This window comes from Peromyscus eremicus, chromosome 13 (genome assembly GCF_949786415.1).
Source record: "Peromyscus eremicus chromosome 13, PerEre_H2_v1, whole genome shotgun sequence".
Taxonomy (NCBI): Eukaryota; Metazoa; Chordata; class Mammalia; order Rodentia; family Cricetidae; genus Peromyscus; species Peromyscus eremicus.
This window is the reverse complement of record NC_081429.1, coordinates 48,450,320-48,473,548: the sequence shown is the minus strand read 5'-3', so window position 1 is coordinate 48,473,548 and position 23,229 is coordinate 48,450,320. Positions and strand designations below refer to the sequence as shown.

At 42.4% G+C, this 23,229-nt stretch overlaps 1 protein-coding gene across 1 annotated transcript in view; it reads left to right on the top strand.

Moving 5' to 3' along the window:
- Positions 1–23,229, top strand: part of Pard3b (par-3 family cell polarity regulator beta) — a 965,008-nt gene that overhangs the window by 668,707 nt on the left and 273,072 nt on the right. The window contains exons 17-18 of the mRNA XM_059278226.1: positions 6,856–7,062; positions 7,817–8,048. Coding sequence (XP_059134209.1) covers positions 6,856–7,062; positions 7,817–8,048 — 439 coding nt within the window. The remainder of the gene's footprint in view (positions 1–6,855; positions 7,063–7,816; positions 8,049–23,229) is intronic.

Genomic DNA, 23,229 nt, shown 5'->3' with positions numbered 1-23,229 from the left:
CGCAAGCTATCTTGACAAATTTTTGGCTTTCTCCAGTTTCATGTTGTGCCTCCTGGAAAACATTGTCATTTTGATCCTATCTTGAATGCACTACAAGACATGAGCCTTTTGTTTTCAGTAGGACTCTAATTTTCTTTTCACGAAGTACCCTGGGATCCCTGATATTATTGGCATCTTCAAATTGTAGACCCTCTCAGCCTTCTTCTATCCCATCTCCATTCCATTGTGTCATCTCTGATGGCTTGAAAGACTGTACCAAAGACTCCCAGTGACCACCAGGCTGGGACTCAGGTAGGCGATTCACTAGCCTTCCTGTCTTCCATGATGATCTCTCCATTCTCACCCTTAGCCCTGTGGCAGCCTGCTTGCAGATGCCCTTCCTCTCACCTCACCCCATTTGCTGGAGACTGTAGCTCTTGGGACAGACCCAGAGTCCCCTCACCCTTTCATCTCTGTCTCTCTAGGTTCGTGGTCTCATTGAAGCTTACTTGCAGGAGCCCATTCTCCCACCCCAGCTCCAACTCCCAGAGGACCCTGTCTCTTTGTGTGGGCAGGATCCACCTCTTTCCCACATCCCTTCTCAGCCTTTTCTCATAGCTCATCTCTAGTCATCTCTGCCACACACCGACCTGCAGAGAAACTCTCCACTAGGGAACCCATAGTCACCACACTTCCTAAGATCCAGAGAGGCCAGAACATCATCCCAACAAAGACAAGATGAGATATCAAATTAGTACATCACTTATTGTTTTTATTATATATATATATATATGTGTGTGTGTGTGTGATTATTGAATATAGAAGTCATAGATTATATATTTCATACATATAAATATATAAACATTAATATAATGTTAATTTTAACATTCACACCAAGAGGGGTGGAGGAAACAACTTACATGTATCTAAAAGTGAATACTTTCTCAAATAATTTCTTATTTTTAATAAAAATACATTAGAAGCAGATTCATCAATAATGGAAGACCCAATTACTGGTCTTCTGGATTAGGCATTCTTTTATTGTGTGATTTTTAATGCTTGAGTGGGAAGCTTAAACATTGCCAATGAAATCTGAGACTAATTAAATGATTATAGCCTAAGGGGCAGGGCACCCAAGTCTCTGCTATTAATCTTACTAACAACATCCACTCTATGAGATGTATGGATGAACATACAGACCTATTTCCAAAGAAAAAGAATAAGGGGTTGTTTATTAAAAGATGAGTTTTGAGCTGGGCACATGACTCAATGGGTAAGCATACCATTTGAGTATAGGTGTGAACACTTGCACACTCACATGCATACACCACACACATACAATGCACCACACACATAAAATGTCCCTTTTACTTGTGATTTTTAAAACTGAAGATATTAATCCCTTATGAAGTCTTTCTCTTCATCTTGAGGAAGACATGGTCATGTTTAAGAATTCATTGGTGGTGTGAACTTACTCAGTTACACTAGGGCAAGATGAATTTGAGATGTAGAGAGATAGCATGGGGGGAACAATGGAATAATTACCATAAATACTCAATGAGTACTCACCGTGTGCCAAAGACTGTCCTGAACTTGCCTTATCCCCATTTCACAGATAAGGAAACTGAGGCATGGACAGGTGAATAATTCAGGGTCACAGGCAGAGTACAGACACTTGGGTCTCCTACAGCCTTCCTTTTAATGTGCACTGTAGAGCATATCACTCTGGACAGTTCTGTTTTCTGTTGTCCAAATCACCAGCCTTTCAGAAGCCAGCAACCATTCTCAACCACTAGGCAGGTGCAGAAATCAGAAACTGAGACTGGATCCCTGCAGCCCTCTAGCAAGGGTCCTCGGGCTCATCCTGTGTGGACTGACGCAGGGCTCACTACCTAGAAAGCTAGGGTAAGAATTTCTTCATGACTGAAGAGTCTGTGTGGAGATGTTGCCTCTCTACCTAGGCAGTAAAACGTCACCCTCACAGCACTGAATGTAGGGCATCCACACGTCTTGACTCCTCCTCACCTACATGTTCCTCTAGGTCTACCCCAAGCTTGGACTGTTTCTTTGGGCTGAGAATACACTTTCAGCAAGGCCAAGAAAGGTTAGGTGGCATTCAGGGACCTAGAGTTCCTATACAGGAAAGTTTTCCACTTATATTAGGCTTTTTGGCCTCCAAATGAGTCCTTTCCCCTCCGACACACACACACACACACACACACACACACACACACACACACACACACACTTTAATAATAAAGAAATGCCAGTGTTGGGCCCTGCTTCCTTCACCCGGGCTGTAGTTGAGACCTCCTGCTCTTTTCCTACAAGCACGTGGTCCGAGTAACTGAAACTGAACTGTACAGGAAGTCCTTCACTGAGGTCTGTGTCACTTCTTTATGAGAAAAATGAGTGCACGACTCCTTCAAACACTTTTCCATTTTTATTTTATTACATATATTATCAGTTAATTTTGTTATTTCAGTATTTTGTACATGTGTATAATGTATTCTGATTGCTCTCCCACACTCTCTTCTACAGTCCCCTATCCCTATCTACTTTCCTATCCTTACCAATTTCCTTCCCCATTGCCTGACTCTTGGTTGTTTTGTGACCTGTTTAGTTTAACCAAGGCCCTCTGTGACCACTGTGCCAGAACTACCCACTGGAGCCTGGTGAGGTCATCAGTGGGTACAAAGCTGAAGGGCAGTGACTCCCCTTTTCCTGAGTCTGTCAGTAACAAATAGCTCAGCAGTAAGAGGGAGAGCCCTGGTCCATCCTTGTACACACCCAGTGCAAATATCCATAGCTTCTGTGAGGTCGTGAGTACAGCGGCCGTGTCTTGCTCAGACAGTGACAGTTCCCAGCCTTTCTCATAACTTCCAGCTGTTACACTATGCCCACCCCGCTGTTCCCTGGGCCTCAGATGGTATAACGTAACTGTCTTGTGTAGGCATAAACACCCATCCATCTTGATGACTATATCTGGTTTTCGTTTGAGGTTGTTTTGATTCTGTATTTTTTCTGGAAGAATGTGAGTGAATGTGTTCAGAATATTTTATTTCTAACATCCCAAGGATTATTTTATTAGGTAAACTCTTTCTTTTAATATTCTTCATAAGTCTATCATTTCCTTCATGACGTCCATATGTGTCAAGTTCGTGTTTGTGAGGGAACAGAAAGTTCATTAAAACTTAAAGACCATGGCCACCTGATAGAGAAGTCTGAAAAATGAAGATTTGCAGTAAAGGTTGGCATTTGCAACTAGCCCACACGGGCCAGGAAATCATGAAACACTCAACTACAAATTACTTCTGTGAATACTCAAAGCGGGACAGCAAGTGTTCAAATCTGGACAAGGTCCATTCCATGATGAATAACACCTGGTATCCATAGATCACTTGCCCAGACAATTGCTTATAATCGCCCATGGCCTCCATCACTCCAGCCACAGAGGAAAATGTGAAGAGTCATCATATTTGGGGGTGACTTCAATGGGTTTCAATAGCTAAGGTTTTGATTTTGATGAATTGCTCATTTTATACTATTCCTTCAAGGAGACCTCTACTTTTAGAGGGAGCCTGGGAAAAAGAAATAGCATCTCTGTGTGTAAATGGTGAGACTTGAAATAGAATGAGAATTGTCTCATCCTGCAAGCTGTAAAATTTCCTGTACATTGTCAGTGTAAACATAAATTGATGAGGGTAGGGGTAGGGAAGAGGGATTTCACCTGACAATCCATCCTTCTCCACAACACCTCTTCCTGAGGGGGTACTTTCTCCCAAGAGTTGTGTTGGCCATAGTGCTGATACTCACCAACTGACACCTCCCGGGGCTGCTAACTCTGACCTCGTATGAAAGAATACATAGGGGCCCAGGAAAGATTTGTAGTAAAGTCCCTAACTCCAGGAGATCCACCCTGGCCCATTCATAGCACCTGTACATCCCTACAAGGGCCTTTCTAGTTTGAGGGCTCTTCTAGCTAACATCAGTATCTCTTCCATGTCTTCTTTCTATTTACTCCGAGGAATGAGTAGAACTCCTTTTTGCCCAAAGAAGAGATTCCTGGTCTCTGAAATTTAAGGTCCAGAACTGAACCTTACCTTTTGACTCTAATTCTACTGTGTGCCTTAGGGTATAACGGTGCTCAGCATCATTTGCAGTTTCTCATTTGGGATACATGCAGGCATGTACACACACACATGCACACATGCTCATTGATTGTCAACTCTATCAGTTTTATGAAATCCTTGACTCCTTACTTCAGTTCTCTTAGAATCAGTGATGGCATATTTGTTCCTCCACAGAAATTCTTGCTGAGATGGAGGTAGGCTCTTTTTAGATAACATGCCTCATATCTGGGATGATTTATTCACTTTCAAGTTCCCTGGAATTTATTGCTGAAGGTTGATGTGGATGCTTACAGTTTGGGCTCTAATATAATCTCCCGAGTGGCAATTAATAAATAAAAGATGCTTGCTGTTGTTGACAGAGGATCTAGGCTTTCTCAGCTAGCTCTTTCCTTTATATTTTCACCAAATTTTATGCCAGACATCCCTAGGGGGTTGATGCTAAAAAATATTTTCTGTAAATTCTAAAGCTTTTACTCTTGTTTCAATATTCCCAAACCTCTATGTTGTCTTTTATTTTCCTTGTCAGAAATGATCGTCCTTGGTTCTTTTTTTTTTTTTCAACTCTCCTCCCTTGCTGTGAATTGGGGGAAGTGCCTTTTTCTGGATTTAACAGTAGCATAGCCTTAGTACTTATGCTTGCAAATAGCACCTGCAATTTGTCCCTGAATTTTCTTGTATTTTTCTCAGTCTCTTCTCAGTTTCCTTTATTGAATATGCACTGTCATCTATAAAATGTGGTGTTTATTGTCGTGGTGTGTATTGTTCACAGTGTGATGTTGCTTCCTGTAAGTTAATGATGAAACCATAAGGTAATATCCAATTGTTGCAGTGTGCTGGCTCAACTGGGTGGGCTCCAGGGCTCATCTAGACTAATATTCCTATTTTAGAGATGAGGAAAATATGGGTCACCTTAAGGATCTTGACCATAATCAAGTAGAGGGCAGATACAGAATACATTTTGAGGTTGTAAAGTACGTGGTACAGAGCTCCAACTGGACTACCTCTGCTCAGTGCCCAGTGGGGAGGTGAAATGTGTAACTTTAACACATTACTTCTAAATGCTAACAGGCTGTGGATTTATTTTGGTAGTAGATCATTTGCCTAGCGTGCCTAAGAACTTTGGTTTGATTTCCTGGCCCCACAACCATGCCAATATTAGTACCGATACCACAACTGTAAGGCTTATAGTAAGTTAATATCAATAAAAGACAGGGTAGGTGCTTGGCACACTCTGGGAATTCTGAATATTGTTAGCTGTTATTCCAGTTCTTTACATATTCCAGCAAAGGTGGAAGTGTGTGCTGCTAGTCAATTTTATGTGGCTGTGACGTACATTAGACCCTGCCTGTACTTGTCTTATAGGCCTTGTTTTGTGCAGTGAGGAGCTAGGGGTCACTTCCATGGTGACAGTGGGAGCAGAAATTAAAATAGTGATGACAGTAAGAAGAGGTGGTGCCATTTGCTGAGCCTTACGGTGCGGTGTGCTTTGAAGTTGACACTCACATGCATAATGCCCCGTATGTGCTCATGCCACATATATGGAGAAGCCGCAGAGTCTGTTATTTCCAGAACCATGGTGCACACTCTTGATGACAATCGTCTTCCTGGTAACTGGAGGGAAACAGAGAGGCCATGGTGCACACTCTTGATGACAATCGTCTTCCTGGTAACTGGAGGGAAACAGAGAGGCCTTGGTGGAGCAGCTTGAATGCCAAAACAAAAGCTTTAATGGAATTATTTCTACCTTTGAAATAACCAATTTGCTACTAATATTTCTATCATTTAGTCTTGTTACTGATGATAAGGAGACTGGCTGGAGCAAGAATGGAGGTCGGGGAGTGGAGGAGAGTGGGGCTGGTCCAGGGCAAGACAAACGACAACAAGAAGATGGTGTGTGGAGAAGACAGGCCCTTCGAGGCTCTCTTATGTCTTTCTTCTCTGCTCGGCAGTTATTCATGATATAAAAAGGCGGCTGCTTTCCTGGGCTCCAGATTGAAATATACTTGGAGCAGCAGCACCAAGAAAAATCTCTTTCCTCACTTGCTGCGATTTATTTGCAGACTAAGTAAATTTCATTCACCATGCATGAATCATCTTTAGGATAATGTAAAGAATTTAATTATGAAAATCCTTATCACTAATGGTCCTTGATTTCCAGGCCAATCAAATAAACAGCTCTGGCAGTAATAGCAGGTACAGTGGAGGAGACGGCAGGCTGAGTACTGAGGGAATGTGAGTTTGTGTGCCCCTGGCTGGGAGTGGTGGCAAACGCCCTTAACCTCGCCACTCCAGAATCAGAAGCAGGCAGATCTCTGTGAGTTCGAGGCCAGTTTGTCTATATAGTGTCTGTGTGCCTCTCTGTCCATATGTGTGTACATGGGTGTATATACTCTCAAACATGCAATCTGTGGATAGTGACTTTTCAAATTCACATGTATGCATACCTACGTGTGCATATATACACATGCATATAAGTTTCCATATGTAAAACAGATTTAAATACTGCCATCTAAAAGCTTACCACAGCTGTAGAAAAAGACACTGAGGTTCAGAGATGTCAATCCACTTCCCCAAGATGACCAAAAACAATGGCAAAGCTGGAGTTTAGCCAACAACATTTACTGACTCAACACCCTCTTTTCAAAGCTTCCTGAAAAGAAATATTCTCGGAGTAATGTGCGTTTCCACCATAGCACCCTGTTCCAGTATGCAGAGGGCTGATCTTTTACCCTTTCTCTTCCAGACTCTCCAAGCAAAGATTTTGGTCCGACTTTGGGTTTGAAAAAGTCCAGTTCCTTGGAGAGCCTGCAGACTGCTGTGGCCGAAGTCAGGAAGAATGACCTGCCCTTCCACAGGCCCAGACCACACATGGTGCGAGGCCGGGGCTGCAATGAGAGCTTCAGAGCAGCCATTGACAAATCCTACGACGGGCCGGAAGAAGGAGAAGCTGGTAGGGCCATACGCCCCCTTAAGTGGGTTCTTCATCTCATTATTATCTGCAAGTCATAAGCGAGAATTGCACTTAACTACTGAAAAAAAAATGATTTAAGGATCACAATTATATTTTTGATATTAAAAGTAATTCATTTTCCTGATATGTTTTGCCCTTTGGCTTAACGAACATGGGATTGGAGAATGCGATGTGCAATTTATTTCAACAGTACAAACTGAAAAAAAAAAATGTTCTCTTTCACTTCCCTAGAAGGACCAACTGTCATTTACCCTTAGGGCAGGAGCACTAAGCATGCATTTCTTGGCATTCTTATTTGAATCATTAAAAGCAACATCAACCAGAGGACTGGCTGCATTAATTGCGTAGACGTGGTGGGCTATATTTATGCTCAACAAAACCTCTCTTGGAAAGAAGCTCACCCTGTTTGTTTCCCAGCGTGTAGGCTTTCGGAGTTGATGGAGGTTAACCAGCCAGCTTCCAGAGAGATTAGTGCCTTAGCAATTTTCAAGCCTTTTGTGCTACCAGCTAGCAACCAAGGGGCTCCACTCCCGACCTCAAAGGTTGATTGAAGTACCCAGGACTGGGAAGTCCTATCTGATATCAAAGGGTACGAGTAACCACGTGGTTGGGTAGAACACTGAGCACTTCTCCTCATTCTTCTGTATTTTACATTTTGACTTTTTTTATATATATATATATATACTAGCCATAAGGGCCCCTGACCATGGACATTGATTGTTTCTCTCTACAGACGGTCTCTCTGATAAGAGCTCTTACTCTGGCCTCGGAGCTCTGAATTGTGAGTCTGCCCCTCAGGGAAACCCCGAGCTAGACGACGTGGAAAATAAAGCCAGGAAAGTCAAAAAACCAAAAGAGAAGGAGAAGAAAAAGGGCAAGCTGAAAGTCAAGGAGAAAAAGCAGAAAGAAGAGAGTGAGGACCCAGAGAGGAAAATGAAGAGGAAGGGCTTAGGGGCCATGCTGAGGTAAGAGCCTGCTGTGAAAACACTCGGTGGCTTTGCTTCTCCTAGCTAACCCACTCCTTTGTGTCTGCTCAGAAAAAGGTTCGAGTGTTCTCTCATCTTCAGCTGTATTCATCAAAGTCAAGGCTATGACTGTGTTTTTTGTATTTGCCAAGAAGGCATTAAAAAGCCTTTGGGATGTCCCCTGAAGACCGTGATGATGACAGGAAACTGTCATAAACCTGTTGTAAAGAGGCCAAGCGCTTAGTAGGGCATAGGAAGTGTTCCCTGTGTGTCCCTCTGCACAGTGATAACGAGAGACTACTATATATATATATCATCCTTCTGTGACCTCTGGTACTCAGGTCACCAACACAGTAGCTGTCACTTGCAGAGGCACTGTGATGCATTAGAGATGTCCCTGGGACGAGGGCCATATGACCCAGGTCTCAATTCATGACCTTCCACATCTCGGCCGTAAGTTTCCCATATCTTCCTTCCCTTCCTTTCAGACTGAGACAAACATCATTCCTTCCGGTGGGCCCCATGGGCCTGGGAGATAAGATATCACGTGCAGCAGATTCAGCAGCTCAGAGTGCTGAGCAGCACACAGACGGAACACAACTTATTTCTTCTTGTACAGCTGCCCTCCAAGAAACACTCTGTAGAAACTGTCACTCCACATTCTGGTTTCCCGGTGATCTGGCTGATTTCTGGTCATTTGGACAGAGGCTTAGACAACTAGTTCAATGTAAACCAGAATATACCTGCTCCCTGGGCATAACTTTCCTGTCTGTGGAACCATGTGCAGGGGAAGGGCAGTGTTAAACTGAAGGGTGTTTTAACTGGTTTAGGTGGTACAAACTGCCTACCAGAGGTCCTTCAGGAACACCTTTGTGGATGGTTGAGGAAGATCTTTAGTATAGCAGTTGCTACTGGTGGAAATCATTTCCATGGCTGACTTCCTAAGGGTCACTTACCCTTAGCCCCTGACCTCAGATAGTGTGCCTAGAGTCTCCTTACTCAAGCTGGCAGACTTCTTAGACGTTGATAGAAGGCACTAACCTGAGCACCAGCACCAGCAGCAGCAGCAGCAGCATCTCCCTGGCCTGTGCCTGCTTCAGTCACCAACCCTCACCCCTCCAAATCACTCCAGTGCAGCTTGTTCTGGTTGCTCTCCCTCTCCTCCCCCTGCCGCATGGAGGTCACACCAACCTTGCTTCCTAAGACTTCTCCAGAGCACCAGTTTGCCTTCCTACCCAGAAGGACATGCCAGACTCCCTCAAGCATGCTGCCCTGCTTAGGTCAAGGGAAAGGATCAGAAAATGTTTGCTGCTCCCAAAGCAGGATTCATAAAGTCACTTCCTAATTCTCAGAGTATTTTCTTGTATCACTCTCTCTTTTTTTTCTTTTTTTTGGTGCAGGAGCAGGAAGTAAGGTAGAGGTACCCGTTCCATGACTTTATTTCTAAAACTCCCTAGCAGATCTACCAGTCTCTATCCTTCTTTGCTAAGATCAACAGATAATGTATGCCTGGCTCTGTTCCCAGTATGGCCTTGAACTCACAGAGATCCAGATGGATCTCTGCGCCTCCTGAGTGATAGGATTAAGGGTGTGTGCCACCACTGTCTGGCCTCTATGTCTAATCTAGTAGCTGGCTCTGTCCTCTGATCCCCAGATAAGTTTATTAGGGTACACAATATATTGGGGTACACAATATATTACCACACACATACATGAGTGAATACACATACACTCATGAGTGGACACCATCCATGCACGCAAACACTAAGGTGAATAAATACATAAAATATTTTTAGGAAATGAAATTGTAGTTTGTAATGTGAGCATGTTGCCAATAATTATAACAGTATTTATGTGAGAATTTTGTCTGTGAAGTGGTGGAGTCGAATGGTTGCAATTTCAGGCTCTGCATGAGGACTTCTGATTTAAATCTCAGCCCCTTCGCTCTCCAGCTAGGGAACAATGGGCACTCTAACTCCTTCACTTTAGTTTCTTCATCTGAAAACAGAATGATAATTGAATCTACTACCAAGTGAGTCCCAGGAAAGGCTCAAAGCTACACAGAGAAACCCTGTCTCGAAAAAACAAAAAAAAAAAAAAAAAAAAAAAAAAACCAAACTATAATCAGGAAGTAGAAAGAGCAGTAAGAATGGCAGGATTCTTTTAAAACCTCAAAGGCCACCCCCTTGTTACACACTTCCTAATCCTTAAATAATTCTACCAACTAGGAACAAAACATTCAAACATGCATGTGAGCCTGTGGAGGCCATTCTCATTCAGTCTCTTGCGTCATCCTAGCAGGCCCAATACCCTAGAAATCAATGGACAATCAAAGAATAAGATTTTTAATTTAAAGATCAAGTCTTTTGTTATGGGTTTGTCAACAGTACCATGTCTCACTTACAGAAGAGGGACAGACAGTTGGACAAGCTAAGCAGAAGGGATGGGCTTTATAAACAAGAAAAGGATGAAGAAAGAGGAACAAGGGACACACAGTGGATGTCCACTGCAGACAGCTTTCTTCTACAGGGACAGAAGAAGGGACATCCTCACCATGGTGTCTCGGGTGACAGGCCCTCTTTTGATTGGTTACTGTGAACCTCCTGATATTTTGGAAACTCGTCCATTTCTAAGTTAATTTTGAACTTGTAACACTGAGCACAAGTGGCCACATTCTGGTTTTGGCCAGGAGCTCAGTCTAAAGAAGTGGTTTATTCTACTCAGTGTGACTTTGGAATAGACTGCAGTCTAGCGACTCTCAGTAAGATCTGTCTTTCCATTGTTTGAGTCTTCGCTCTGGGTGTTCTAGACACTGCCCTTCCTTTGCTACCCTAAGTTTTGGGGTCCAAAGTGTCATTATTATGCTCATCAGATGTCATAGGCAGTTGAGGATGGGGACATGGCTCAGATGTCAGCATGAAGACCAGATCAGATCCTCACAATCCACATAAACCCTGAGCAGGGTAGTGCAGCAGACTTTCTTGGACCACAAACTAGCTCCCAAATCAAGATGCAGAGACTTATTATCAATTATGAATGCTCAGCCTTATCTTATACCTATTTCTAGCTAACTTTTTTCTTTAACTTAAATTAATGCATTTCTGTTAATCTATGTGCTGCCTCAAGGCTCATTTACCTCATCTATATACTGTCCATCCTGCTTTCCTGCTTCCTCCCTGTCTGTCTGGCTGGACCATGGCTGCCTTGCTTCCCCTTTCTCTCTGCCTGCCAACCCCACCTATACCTCCTCTGCCTATTAGACCAATCAGGAGCCTTAGGCAGGCAAGGTGAAACAGCAACACATCTTTACATAGTTAAACAATTGCAGCAGAAACAAATGAAACATATTTACATAGTTAAACAACTATTCTGCAATACAAATGTAATACTTCATTAAACAAATATTCTATTCCACAACAGGGTAGCCCACCTGTGGTCCCTGGGGGCAACAGGATCTCCAGTGCAAGCTGGCTAGCTAGACTAATCAAATTAGCATGCTCTGAGTTCAACTGAGAGACCCTGTCTGTATATGTAAGGTGAAGAGCAATCAAGGAAGCATTCACCATCAACCTTTTGGCTTCCACATGTGTGTGCACACACTCACCCTCGTATACATATGCACACATATGTAACACGAATTGCTAAGTGGTCTTATTAATAAAAAAAATGGAGCCAGATATTGAGGTGAAAGTTGAAAGATCAGAGAAACAGAACAAGCCACAGCCAACCTCACCTCACCAACTCCTCAGCCAATCCTGTTTCCACAAATCCTCAGACTGAAAGCCTCTGAGTCCTCACCCCCAAGGGTCTCAGTTTAACTGCTTTTAGTTCCTGTGTCCTCATACCTTATATACTGTCATTTCATGGGATTAAAGGTGTGTGTGCTTCCCAAGCAAAGGCATGAGATCTCAAGTGCTGGGATTAAAGGTGTGTGTCACCATGCCTGGCTCTGTTCCCAGTATGGCCTTGAACTCACAGAGATCCAGATGGATCTCTGCGCCTCCTGAGTGATAGGATTAAGGGTGTGTGCCACCACTGTCTGGCCTCTATGTCTAATCTAGTAGCTGGCTCTGTCCTCTGATCCCCAGATAAGTTTATTAGGGTACACAATATATTGGGGTACACAATATATTACCACACACATACATGAGTGAATACACATACACTCATGAGTGGACACCATCCATGCACGCAAACACTAAGGTGAATAAATACATAAAATATTTTTAGGAAATGAAATTGTAGTTTGTAATGTGAGCATGTTGCCAATAATTATAACAGTATTTATGTGAGAATTTTGTCTGTGAAGTGGTGGAGTCGAATGGTTGCAATTTCAGGCTCTGCATGAGGACTTCTGATTTAAATCTCAGCCCCTTCGCTCTCCAGCTAGGGAACAATGGGCACTCTAACTCCTTCACTTTAGTTTCTTCATCTGAAAACAGAATGATAATTGGATCTACTACCAATGTAAGAAATATATTTGATCAATTATATAATCTATTTAGAACTACGCTTTACAAGTAATATATATTCAATAATAAACAAAATTCCCCTAAAGAGGCCCAAGCCCTAATCCCTAGTACTTGACACAGGAGAATTAAGGTTGGAGAAGGCAGAAGGATGGCTGTTCTGCTGGCCCTGAGATAAAGGGGATTGTCCTGAGTTTCCTCAATGAGCCCAGTGGAGTCACAGGGCCTTACAAATGTAAGTGGAAGACATGATAAGGAAAGATGGTGCAAAGAAACGCAGCGTGCCTGGCTGTGGAAATGGAAGGAGGGGAGCATGAGCCAAGGAAAATGGGCGGCCTGTGTAAGCTGGAAAGGACAAGGAAATGGCTTCCCTCTGGCTAGCCCCTCAATTTTCATCCATATGTGTTATTCAAGCCACTAAGATTGTACTAATTGCTTACAGTATCAACGGAAGCCAGCACGGTCATTATCATAAGTATTATTACTGCTTTTACAATGCCACAGTAATTTATAAGGACAAGTTTCCTCTTTGGGGTATTAAAGAAAAAACTATAAAAATGATTTACCTGCAATAATCTGTAAATATGAAAACTCTCGGAGATTCACATGGCCTGTTTCTGAGACTGTCACCAAGTTAAATCCTGACTGTGTGTTTCGTTACACAGCTCCAGGTACTTGTTGCTCACAATACAGGGCCAGCTCTTCCCTTTTACCTCAGTCTGCTCCCCATTTCCACGTGTTAGAGTCACAGGCTCTGGATCCTCTAGACACACAGCACCTTGGCTTTTGTTCCCTTTCACTGCTATAGCAAAATTAAGAGCTGAGAGGTGGTATTAGATTTCATCTTCGGTATAAAAATAGCAACTGTTTTCCATAGCCTTTTGCATCCGAGTTGGTGAGCATATTGGAATTGCTGCTACATGCTCGCTTTCAGCAACAAAGAACACAAAAGCTGTTACCATTAGCCAACAGATTTTGCTTTAATTCTCATCTGTTGCTCAGATGCTATTGACTTAGTTTCTTTCTTATTTAAAAAAGATTGATTGCTCTAAGGTTCTGTTAGAGTTAGATGTGACTTAAATATGCATTATTTTTTCCGTTGTCTGTACTACTCTAACACATTCCTGAACATGGGCTCTGGTGTAGCTTCTACAGTTACTCCATGGGCAGTGACACCTGGCCAAGGAGGGTGGGGGAAGGTCTTAAATTCTGCCCCCTTCCTCATCCTAGAATTGGGATGTGATAGCAGTGGCCTTGTTCTTGCTTCTAAAGAGCCAAGTGTCTTGACTGTGCTGATGTTGATCATACAGAGTGGAAGCGTTCATTCATTAATTTCACCCACCCCTGTTCCTGCTGGAAAGTTATGGGAGGTCAATTCCATTCGTCTTTTCACCCATCTTCTAGTTTGTATATTGTTATGATTTGCTGATTTTAAATTACCTCCTTACATGAGTCAAGTCTGGTTCTTCCAAGGGCCATGAGTTATTGTGGAGAAAATGCTGAACTCCAGAACCTTCCAACTTCCGCTGTTACCTTATAAACTCTGTTTACTTGCTGCTGAGAGAGACCTTCCATGCATGTGCTATCAACCTTTTACTCCGTTTGATACAGAAATCAGAAAAAGATAAAGTGCAGCTCCTTTTCATGTTACCATCTTTTAGTGTTACCAGCTCATCCAAGGGTTCTCTCGCTTGAGATAGAAATCACTAGGAGGCAAATGACACCATCTGAACAAGGCTTTGCTGAGACTTGCGTTGAGCACAGGGAAATGGCAAACAGGATAGTGTTCCCGTTCTGGATCTGCATGCTGGGATCAAAGCTTGGACAGAAAAGGCAGGCTCATGCAGGCACACAGAAGGCTGCTGAGAAAGAGCCCAGGATTTTGACACATGCTCTTGGCTCAGTGATGATATACACGTGCACAAAGAATTCATCTACTCTCTGCCCATAAAACATGTCTGGTGTGCTCACTGCAGTCAGTGCACGAAGGCAATGCATCTACTAGGTTCTAGCCTGCATTTGCAAGGCTGGAAGGAAGGCTGATGGTGGAGTTAGCAACTCCTTAATCTGGTCATCAGTGGAAACTGTCTTACCAAAAGCAGCTTGTATTCAGAGGAAAACCCTGGTGTGGGACTTGGGGTCCCCACTGATCTATCTCAGATCAAGATGGCTCCTTATTTTTGCTTGGCTTCCTTAGGTATCATCCTCTTGAAGACACTTCTACAGAAAGGCCAGTCAAGGCTCCAGCAATCAAAGAACAAAGCTCAAACCCTTCAGTAGACAAGTTCCATGCTGTCAGTCCCAAATATCCTTCGGCCACAGTAATGTCACCTAGAGTGAAAAGCCAGAGATCACCTCCTGATTTCTTGATTGCTTTAATAATATTGTCAATCTCTTGTAGTCCTCAAATGAAATTCTTCATGTTTCTAACCAATCCTTTTATATAACAGTTTCTGCTGTTTTCTCTTGAGAGTCTAGGTCACTGTACAAAACCAATGTTCTAGACACCAAGTGAAAGGCTTGAAGTGTAAGTTCATTTTCCGTGTGTGTGTGTGTGTGTGTGTGTGTGTGTGTGTGTGTGTGTATCTGTGTCTGTGTGTGTCTGTGTACATGCACATGTGTGTGCACCTGTGGTGTATGTGCACATGTTTTGTTGTGCATTGTGGTGTGTGTGTATGGATTGTATGGGGGAGTAAACATCTAGAAGCCAGATGTTGATGCCCAGTATATTCTTAGTTGCTCTCTGCCTTATTTTTTCTTGAAGTCGTGTCTGTCATTGAGCATGGAGTGTACTGACTGAGCTACACCAAACACCCTACAAGTCACAGGGATCCTTGTCTCTCTCACCCCAGTGCCAGGATTATAGGTGTGTGCCTTTCTTTTCATGTGTGTGCTGGGGATCTGAGCTCAGTTCCTCATGCTTGTGCAGATAACACTACTGGCTAAGCTATCTCCCCGGCCCATGAAGTTCATTTCCCTATACCTCTTCTAGGCTTTTGTCCGAAAGGAATTGTGTCTAGTTAGCTTGTTCCCGGCAGATTAACAAAGTCTGTATCAGGCTGTTAGGAAGGTGTTTAAATTTTGTCTACTTTTTAAATATTGTTCAACCATATTCATTCATTTAATAACATTTATTGACTACTTCATCTTTGTCAAATACATTCATAATCATTCTTTTGTTTAGTCAACAATATTTATTCAAGTCCTATTTTTACATGAGGTGTTATCCTGGAAACTAGATGGATAGTAGTGAAGTCCTGGCTATTATGGCACTTTCCTGTCACAGTAAAGAAAGGAAAAGTCAAAGATAAATGTGAGTTTCTTTTGGTGTGTTTAATACAAAACAAGGAAAATGTCACATCGACATACAAAGTGTTTTTAACTCTGAAGTACCCAGGGAGCAAAGCGGCATTCTCCACGACAGCTCTGGTACAGAGCAGTGCCTTCTGGGCTAACGATTCTGAACGAGGATCCAAGCCATTGGGATTTACATCCTAGTGAAGGGAAGAGAATGGAGAATACATGCCCAACCCAGAGCCGTTGAGATGATTCCAGACCGCAGTAGGTGTCATAGGGAAACGGAGGAGGGGCTGGCATCCTCTCACCCTGTACCTGTCTGCCAACCTAACAGACTGCGTCTGCCCAAGCTTCATGGAATTTTCAGAAGACACATTATCTGAAAGGAGGACACCGACACAGAAGCCAGCTCACTTTATGCCTTCTTTCTTTCCTTTTCTTCTTTTTATTTATTTTGGGGGGACGGGGAGCATAGGAATCTAAGAAGGTTTTTGTTAACCAACTTCACATACAACTATAACAAAAAGCCACCTGTAGAGTACACAGAGAGTTTGGATAGTACACAGAGCCCCGTTGCAGCTGAGTTAGACATTCTGGAGTAATGGTCTGCAGCTACGGTGAGTGGTGACATTGATTTGAAGATCTTTGTATCAGCTCCACCCATCCTATCTACTACTAAGATGTTCTGTATCATTTCTTCTTCACTCAGCTTCAGACATTGCTTAGGACTCTCTTTTTTTTTTATCCTAATATATAAACCATAAAGACCATATTTTTAAAACCCTAGAATCTTCAACTTTTCATTTCTAAGTTTTGCCTGCACTAAGGGACACACTTTGTTCATTTCTTTCTGAAATATACTGCTTTATTTAACTAGGGGAATGCTGCACAGAGGAGTCACGATGTACATGTCTTAGAACTGTCACTCACATAGCCATCCATGCTATTTCTACCACAAACAATAGCACACTTGGTACTATGAGAGAACTAATGCTGATCCTAATTAAAACCTGTCCCTTGCAGGCTCTGTGGCCTTCACTGATCCCTCATATCTCCTCCATGCTGCTGTGATGCTGCAGTGAAGTGGTTCATATAAGTAAGCAAGTTGTCTGTAGACTGCCTGACTTGATAGATACTGATTCTTATTATGGATTTAAGACCACACAAATTATTACATATATTTATTATATACAACATGTTTTAATTCTTAGAAATATTATGAGATAGAGATAAACACCAACACATGTGTAACTTCACACACTTATCTTTTCTGGGTATATGAAGACACTTGTGGTAGTTTGAATGTAATTGGCCCCATAAGCTCATAGAGAGTGGCACTATTAGGAGGCATGGCTTTGTTAGAGTAGGTATGGTCTTGTTGGAGGAAGTATGTCACTGAAGAGGCAGGCTTTGAGATCTCATATATGCTCAAGCCATGCCCTGTATCTCAGACCACTTCCTGTTGCCTGTAGATCAAGATGTATTAACTCTCAGTTCCTTCTCCAGCACCATGTCTGCCTGCACTCTGCCATGTCCCACCATGACGATAATGGACTGAACCTCTGAAACTGTAAGCCAGCCCCAATTAAATGTTTTCCTTTACAGGAGTTGCTGTGGTCAAGGTGTCTCTTTCACAGCCACAGAAACCCTAACTAACTATAACAACACCTCTCTCACAGTTGCTAGTCTCACCTTCTTGAAATGGTGTGTCCTTTGAACAACAGCATCCCAACCCTCACACCCCCTTGCCTCTGATAACAACCATTTCTGTTCCTGTGAATTACGTTATTTTCTACTGCACTTGCGAGTGAGGTCCATGGTGCTTACCCTTCTGTGCCGGGCTCAGTTAATGTGAGAACCTTTCCCAGGCTTGTTCATGTTGTCTCCGACAAGGCACAAGGCAGACACAACTCTCACCTCAAAAGGAATAGAGTTTATTTGAGAACCAACTCTGAGTGACCTGGGCCAGAAAACAAGGAGCTAGGTTACTTCAGGTTCCACCTTCCCATGTGGAAACAGTTTTATGAAAGTCATAATCAAAGCAATTTTAAAATAAATTGGTAGATATGTTAGAGAGGCAGTTACAGCAAGATGGGGGGGGGGGTCTTCCTATAGGCCTAAGATGCTGCGTGATGGCATGCTTAGCTTTGAGTTGGTGAGATCTATGCTGTGATAAGTTAATAAATTAACTTATTTCTTTCATCTATTAGTCATGAAATGTTAGTTCTGACACAGAAGTGGGCAAGGACTAGTTATTTGGGGGCCTGAAGCTAACCAAAGATAAGTTATAATTAGACTTTAGACCCACAACATTCCAACTCCTCCACATCACTGCAGTTCCAATCAGTCGTTCCGGGAATTCCCACTCACATTGCAAATGGCAGGAGTGTCTCCTTTTTGAATGTTAAATAGTAGTGTGTGTGTGTGTGTGTGTGTGTGTGAGAGAGAGAGAGAGAGAGAGAGAGAGAGAGAGAGAGAGAGAGAGAGAGAGAGAGAGAGAGAGAGAATGAGAGAATTTCCTTTATCCACTTAGCAGCTGGACAAGGCTTGGTTTATTTTTGTTCTTTGGCTGTTATGAATGGTGTTGCAATAATCGTGGAGGAATAGTTTGTCTTTGATGTACTCTTTTCATTTCTTTTAAATATGTTTCCAGAAGTGGGATTTCAGCCTGAATATCATATGATAGTTTGATATGGTATATGGTATTATAGTTTCAATGCTGCGATAAATCTTCATAATATTTTCCATAATAGCTACACTGATTCACCTTCCCACCAACGGTATGCAAGGTTTCACATTTCTCCACAGTTTTGCCAGTAATGGTTTCTGTTGTTTTCTGTATGGTTTCACTTGAGATAAGGGTTCAGTCTATGTGAGACCCTCCTTCCTTAGCCTCCCAAGTGTTAGGATGGCAAGTGTGTACCACCATGGCTTGCCACTAATCCTTTTTAATAGCCGTGCTGGAGGTTTGAGGTGACGTCACCTTGTGGTTTGGATTTGCATTTCCCACTTCATTCCTGCACCTGATGCCCACTCGAGTATCTCCCTTTAGGAAATTACAGGCATCTCTCCTTGTTTCCCATCTTTGGATTGACTCCAGACAGACCCTTTGTCTCAGGCTAGACACACCTGGAGCCCACAAACTTTCCCTTCCTCTCTTTCATTTTTTTTTCCAGAATTGCTATTTTGTAATTCAAATGGGCACAGTGCTTTTTCTTTCACCTGAACAGTTTGCATAATAAAGTACAGGAAGAAATGGCGTTGCTCAAATCATTCGCTCATTCATATTTTATATGCTCTGGGTCACCCCTTTCCAAACGGAACTGCGACTGTTTGCAAGCTTTACTTAACCGTTGGGTGGAAGACCAAACTTTCTGTTGCTGAATACAAATCGAGAATAGACTCCCCCAACGGCTTCTTGTTTTGTTTTCTTCCCTTCCTTTTTAAGTACAATCTCAGTGCAGAGTGTGTGGATGGGTTCTGACCCAGATATTTCTTAGTACGCAGCTGCCCTGATGTTGTTCATGAAGATACATTCTGACTTGATTTTTAAATTGGGTTAGATAGAGACTGAATACTCAAGTCACCAGGGGCACGGCATGTGTGGTGCATTTGTCCTCCCTGCCTTGATCCCATAATGGCTGTTTCAGGTCTCATGTACAATAAATGTAATGTGGCCGCAGCCTGTCATTACCTCTTTCCAGATAGTGGCTGTAAACATCTGGGTAGCCCTTCAACTTTATGAGCATGAAGGGCAGCCCTGCTAACTCAGCGGGTCCAATGAAATTTTGGTAGTCATCTCCCCAAAGGCAAAAGGGCAGCCATAGGCTAGAGTTTAGGTGCTTTGCTTCATGAGGTTCAAGCTGTTTGAAACGTGAAATCTCCAATGATAAATGAAGGCCAAAGTTCTTAATTTGGCTTCCAGTTAGATACAGAAATACATTGAGAGAGGCTTAGTGACCAGGCTAAAGTAGCTGCATAGACTGAGCCGTGAGAAGTATGACTGTTGAAAACCAGCAGTGTATTATGAAAGGCTGCTCACCGCTGTAAACGCAGTCAGCCACTGTTCTCCATGGCTGTCCCTGCTTGCAAGGGACAGAAGCAGATGTGAAGCCCCGTCAGCATGGAGGGCAGGTCAGTTTTCTCTTTGTAACTGGATTTTCTCTTCTAAGTTCATCTTTAACTGTTTACTTTAGGGGGCCGGGCAGATGGCTCAGTTGTTCAGAACCTGTGTTGCTCTCGTGGAGGATTCAAGTTCAGTTCCCACAGCCTAAGTCCAGTAGTTCACAACTAAGCATGCACATGTGTGTACACACACACACACACACACACACACACACACACACACACACCACAATTAAGTATAAAAAAAAGTCTTTAGAAAATCATTTGCTTTATTTTTCATAAGATGAATCATAAACATTTTATTTCTTCATTTTGTTAATTGACAATTTCCTTCCAAGCTAAGTCCAAATTTAATTTCTTTTTTTTTTTTAAATTCAAGTTGAAAAAGCCATGACCCTCACCTCTTTTTTTTTGGGGGGGGGAGCAATTACTGTCACAGGTGTTGGCTGGAAATGCACTCTTTATGAGCAGTAGTGTTCAAGCTTGTCATAGAATTGCAAAAAAGAGGCTGTAATATCCAGATATTTGACTTGCATTAAACTCAGTGGTGTGATAGCTGATAATATTTATACATTTGCATGTTATACATCTGAGTTTCTGTTAGTCTGCAGCTGAGCACAAGAGGGGAAAAGTAGCACCATAATGTGGATAGATTGTGGACATGAGAATTTGAAGAAATATATAAATGGGACAAGTGATAATAGTGATGGAGATATCTATAAGGATAATCACTAAAATGTTACATGCAGATTGAATTTGAATCAAACCCACTCAGGACAGTTTGCCTAGTGTTTATTGCTCATCTAAAAGAGGAACCTGAGACAGAAGGGTCCCACATAAGACATCAGATGGGCCGAGTACAGACAAATGAGGTGCTGGCTGCCCAGCATGCCAACTGGTTTGCACTGTGACTTTAATATAATTTTTTTCAGCTCTCAAGCTTGTCTGCGGATGTTTGTTTATCCCTCTGTTTTCTGAGTATGTGTTCGTGGAAGGATGAGGGGCCTGTACAGAGTTAATTAATATGAAAATGGATGGCTACCTCCTTTTCAAAGTCTGATTGCTTCTCGTCGCTTTCCCTGCCTACTCTGTGTAATCTTGATTATTCGGGAGCCCTTGTTTTCCGCTGCCCAACACGGTAGGGTGATTTGATTTCCTCCTAGTTATCACAATAAAGAATGATCACATAGGGTGTCACCCAAAAGGCTTATTTTGTTTAATTAGGGTTCCTTCTGCTCTCAATATGCCTGCGCAACTCCCATTGCGTTAATGCGAACGACACAACGGCACTGAAGAAGAATGGACCACTTTATCTCATTCTGGGATAATGAGGTTTAGATTTGCAAGCAGATCAGGACGAAAGTCCAGTGGTTTAACTTTTAAAGCAATTGATATGCTAAAAAGAACTTTCACAGGCACTAAAATGGAAGGTACACAATCATAAATAAATGTCATTAGCATTTAAGATGAAATATAATCATTTAAGATGCTAGATTAATAAAATGCAGACAATTTCCTGATGGACCTATTTGCATACTCCTATTAAGTAACTAATAAAGCATACTAACAACAGTTTTAGCTGTATATACAAACACTTGTAAGTTCCCAGTGGGAATGTATTTACCTAATATGCTTTGCCCCGTGTCCAGCACAATGTCACGTCCTTGTGAGATGTTTGCTTAATACTATTAGGTAATGACATGTTGAGATTTAATAGTTGGCCTAGGGTAGGGCAGAATTGGATCTTTGTTTAGCACCTTTTATCTGAAAACGTCAATGTAATTTACTAATGTCTATCTTCAACATGCGTGAGTCATGAGTGTGGTAAATAGTAGTTTTCCTCGAAGATGATTGTAGCATGAACTAGTCTCTTAAAGCCACAGCTCAAACTGATACTAACGCCAAGACTCTTCCTTCATCACCACTGTTGTGTTAGCCTCCAAAATGTCCCAGATACCAGCCACTTAGTCTGTGACTACAAAATACCCCATAGAGCCCATAGTTATTTTGGTCATCCATTGGATTTTCCTGTCCTAAGGTGACATCAGAATAGTAATTTAATGACATGATCCAGTTCATAATTAAGTGAAAAGATTCCAGTCTTGAGCACAGTAACTACAACTGTTTTTCTCATAGAACAAGAAAAAGACTTCTCAGAACAATTAAAAACATATAAGAGATACACTACCCAAATTGGAAAATAGATAGTAGGTGTACAAACACTATTGGACTGTAATAGCCACCAAGGCTTGAGAGACAATCCAATTTGTTTCCCGAACTATTGTCTGCTTCCAACCTCAGCTTCAACAAGTCTAAAATCTAATTTGTAATCTACCCATCGAAGTCACCAGCTTATGCTGACTTTCCTAATTATGTTTGAGGCAATACCAGGAATCCCATGACATCTGGGATGCGTCCTCCCTCCCCATCCTCACCTTCCTACCAGTCATTTCTGCGGATATGTGAAAAGTGCTGCCTTTCACGTCTGGATCTCCTGTTCCATTACCACTCCCCAAGCTGTAATTTGATTTACTGTTTATAGCTACATTGTTTCAATGGCCCCCTGCCTGCTTTCCTCGTTCCTCCATTTCAGTTCATCCTAGCACAGCTATCATCATCAGCTATTTCATAGACGCCTCCATACTGACGTGTGATAGAACATGATGGCAAACGGCTGATCTTTTGAAATTCCACTTGGACGCAAGTCTCAGTCTGCTTGTTTCTAGCCATGGGTCCTTGTATCTGAATCTTAAATGCCCTCCCACAGGCTTATAGCCTTCCAAGCTTTGGTCCCCAGCCTGTGGTGATGTATTGAAGGCTGTGGAGCCTTTCCAGGGTGGGACTTGGCTGGTGGAAGTAGGTCTCCAGGGGAGACCTTTGCATGGGAGGCTTCCTCCGGCTTCGAGCCCGCCATCATGGAGGTACCCCTTATACACCCATGCTCCCACAACCGTGCCTTCCCCACCATGATGGACTGCAATCTTTCCGAAACCTTGAGACAAACTAAATCTTTCCTCCTTTAAATTGCTTTAATTGCATATTTTCATAACAAAAAAAAGGGTAACTAATATGACCCTCCAGCCACAACTTAACCAATGTGTGTCATTAGCCTCTTTTGTGAAATAATAGTAGTATTTACCTAACAGTGCTGCTGTGGAATAAATGAGATGATATGCAAAAACAACAAAAAAAAAAGAGTTTACATTAACAAGTTCTTAAAATAGAACCTATTAGTAATATTTTGCTGTGGATGTTACTGTCTCAAAGCCTGGGAGCATCCCTGAATTGCC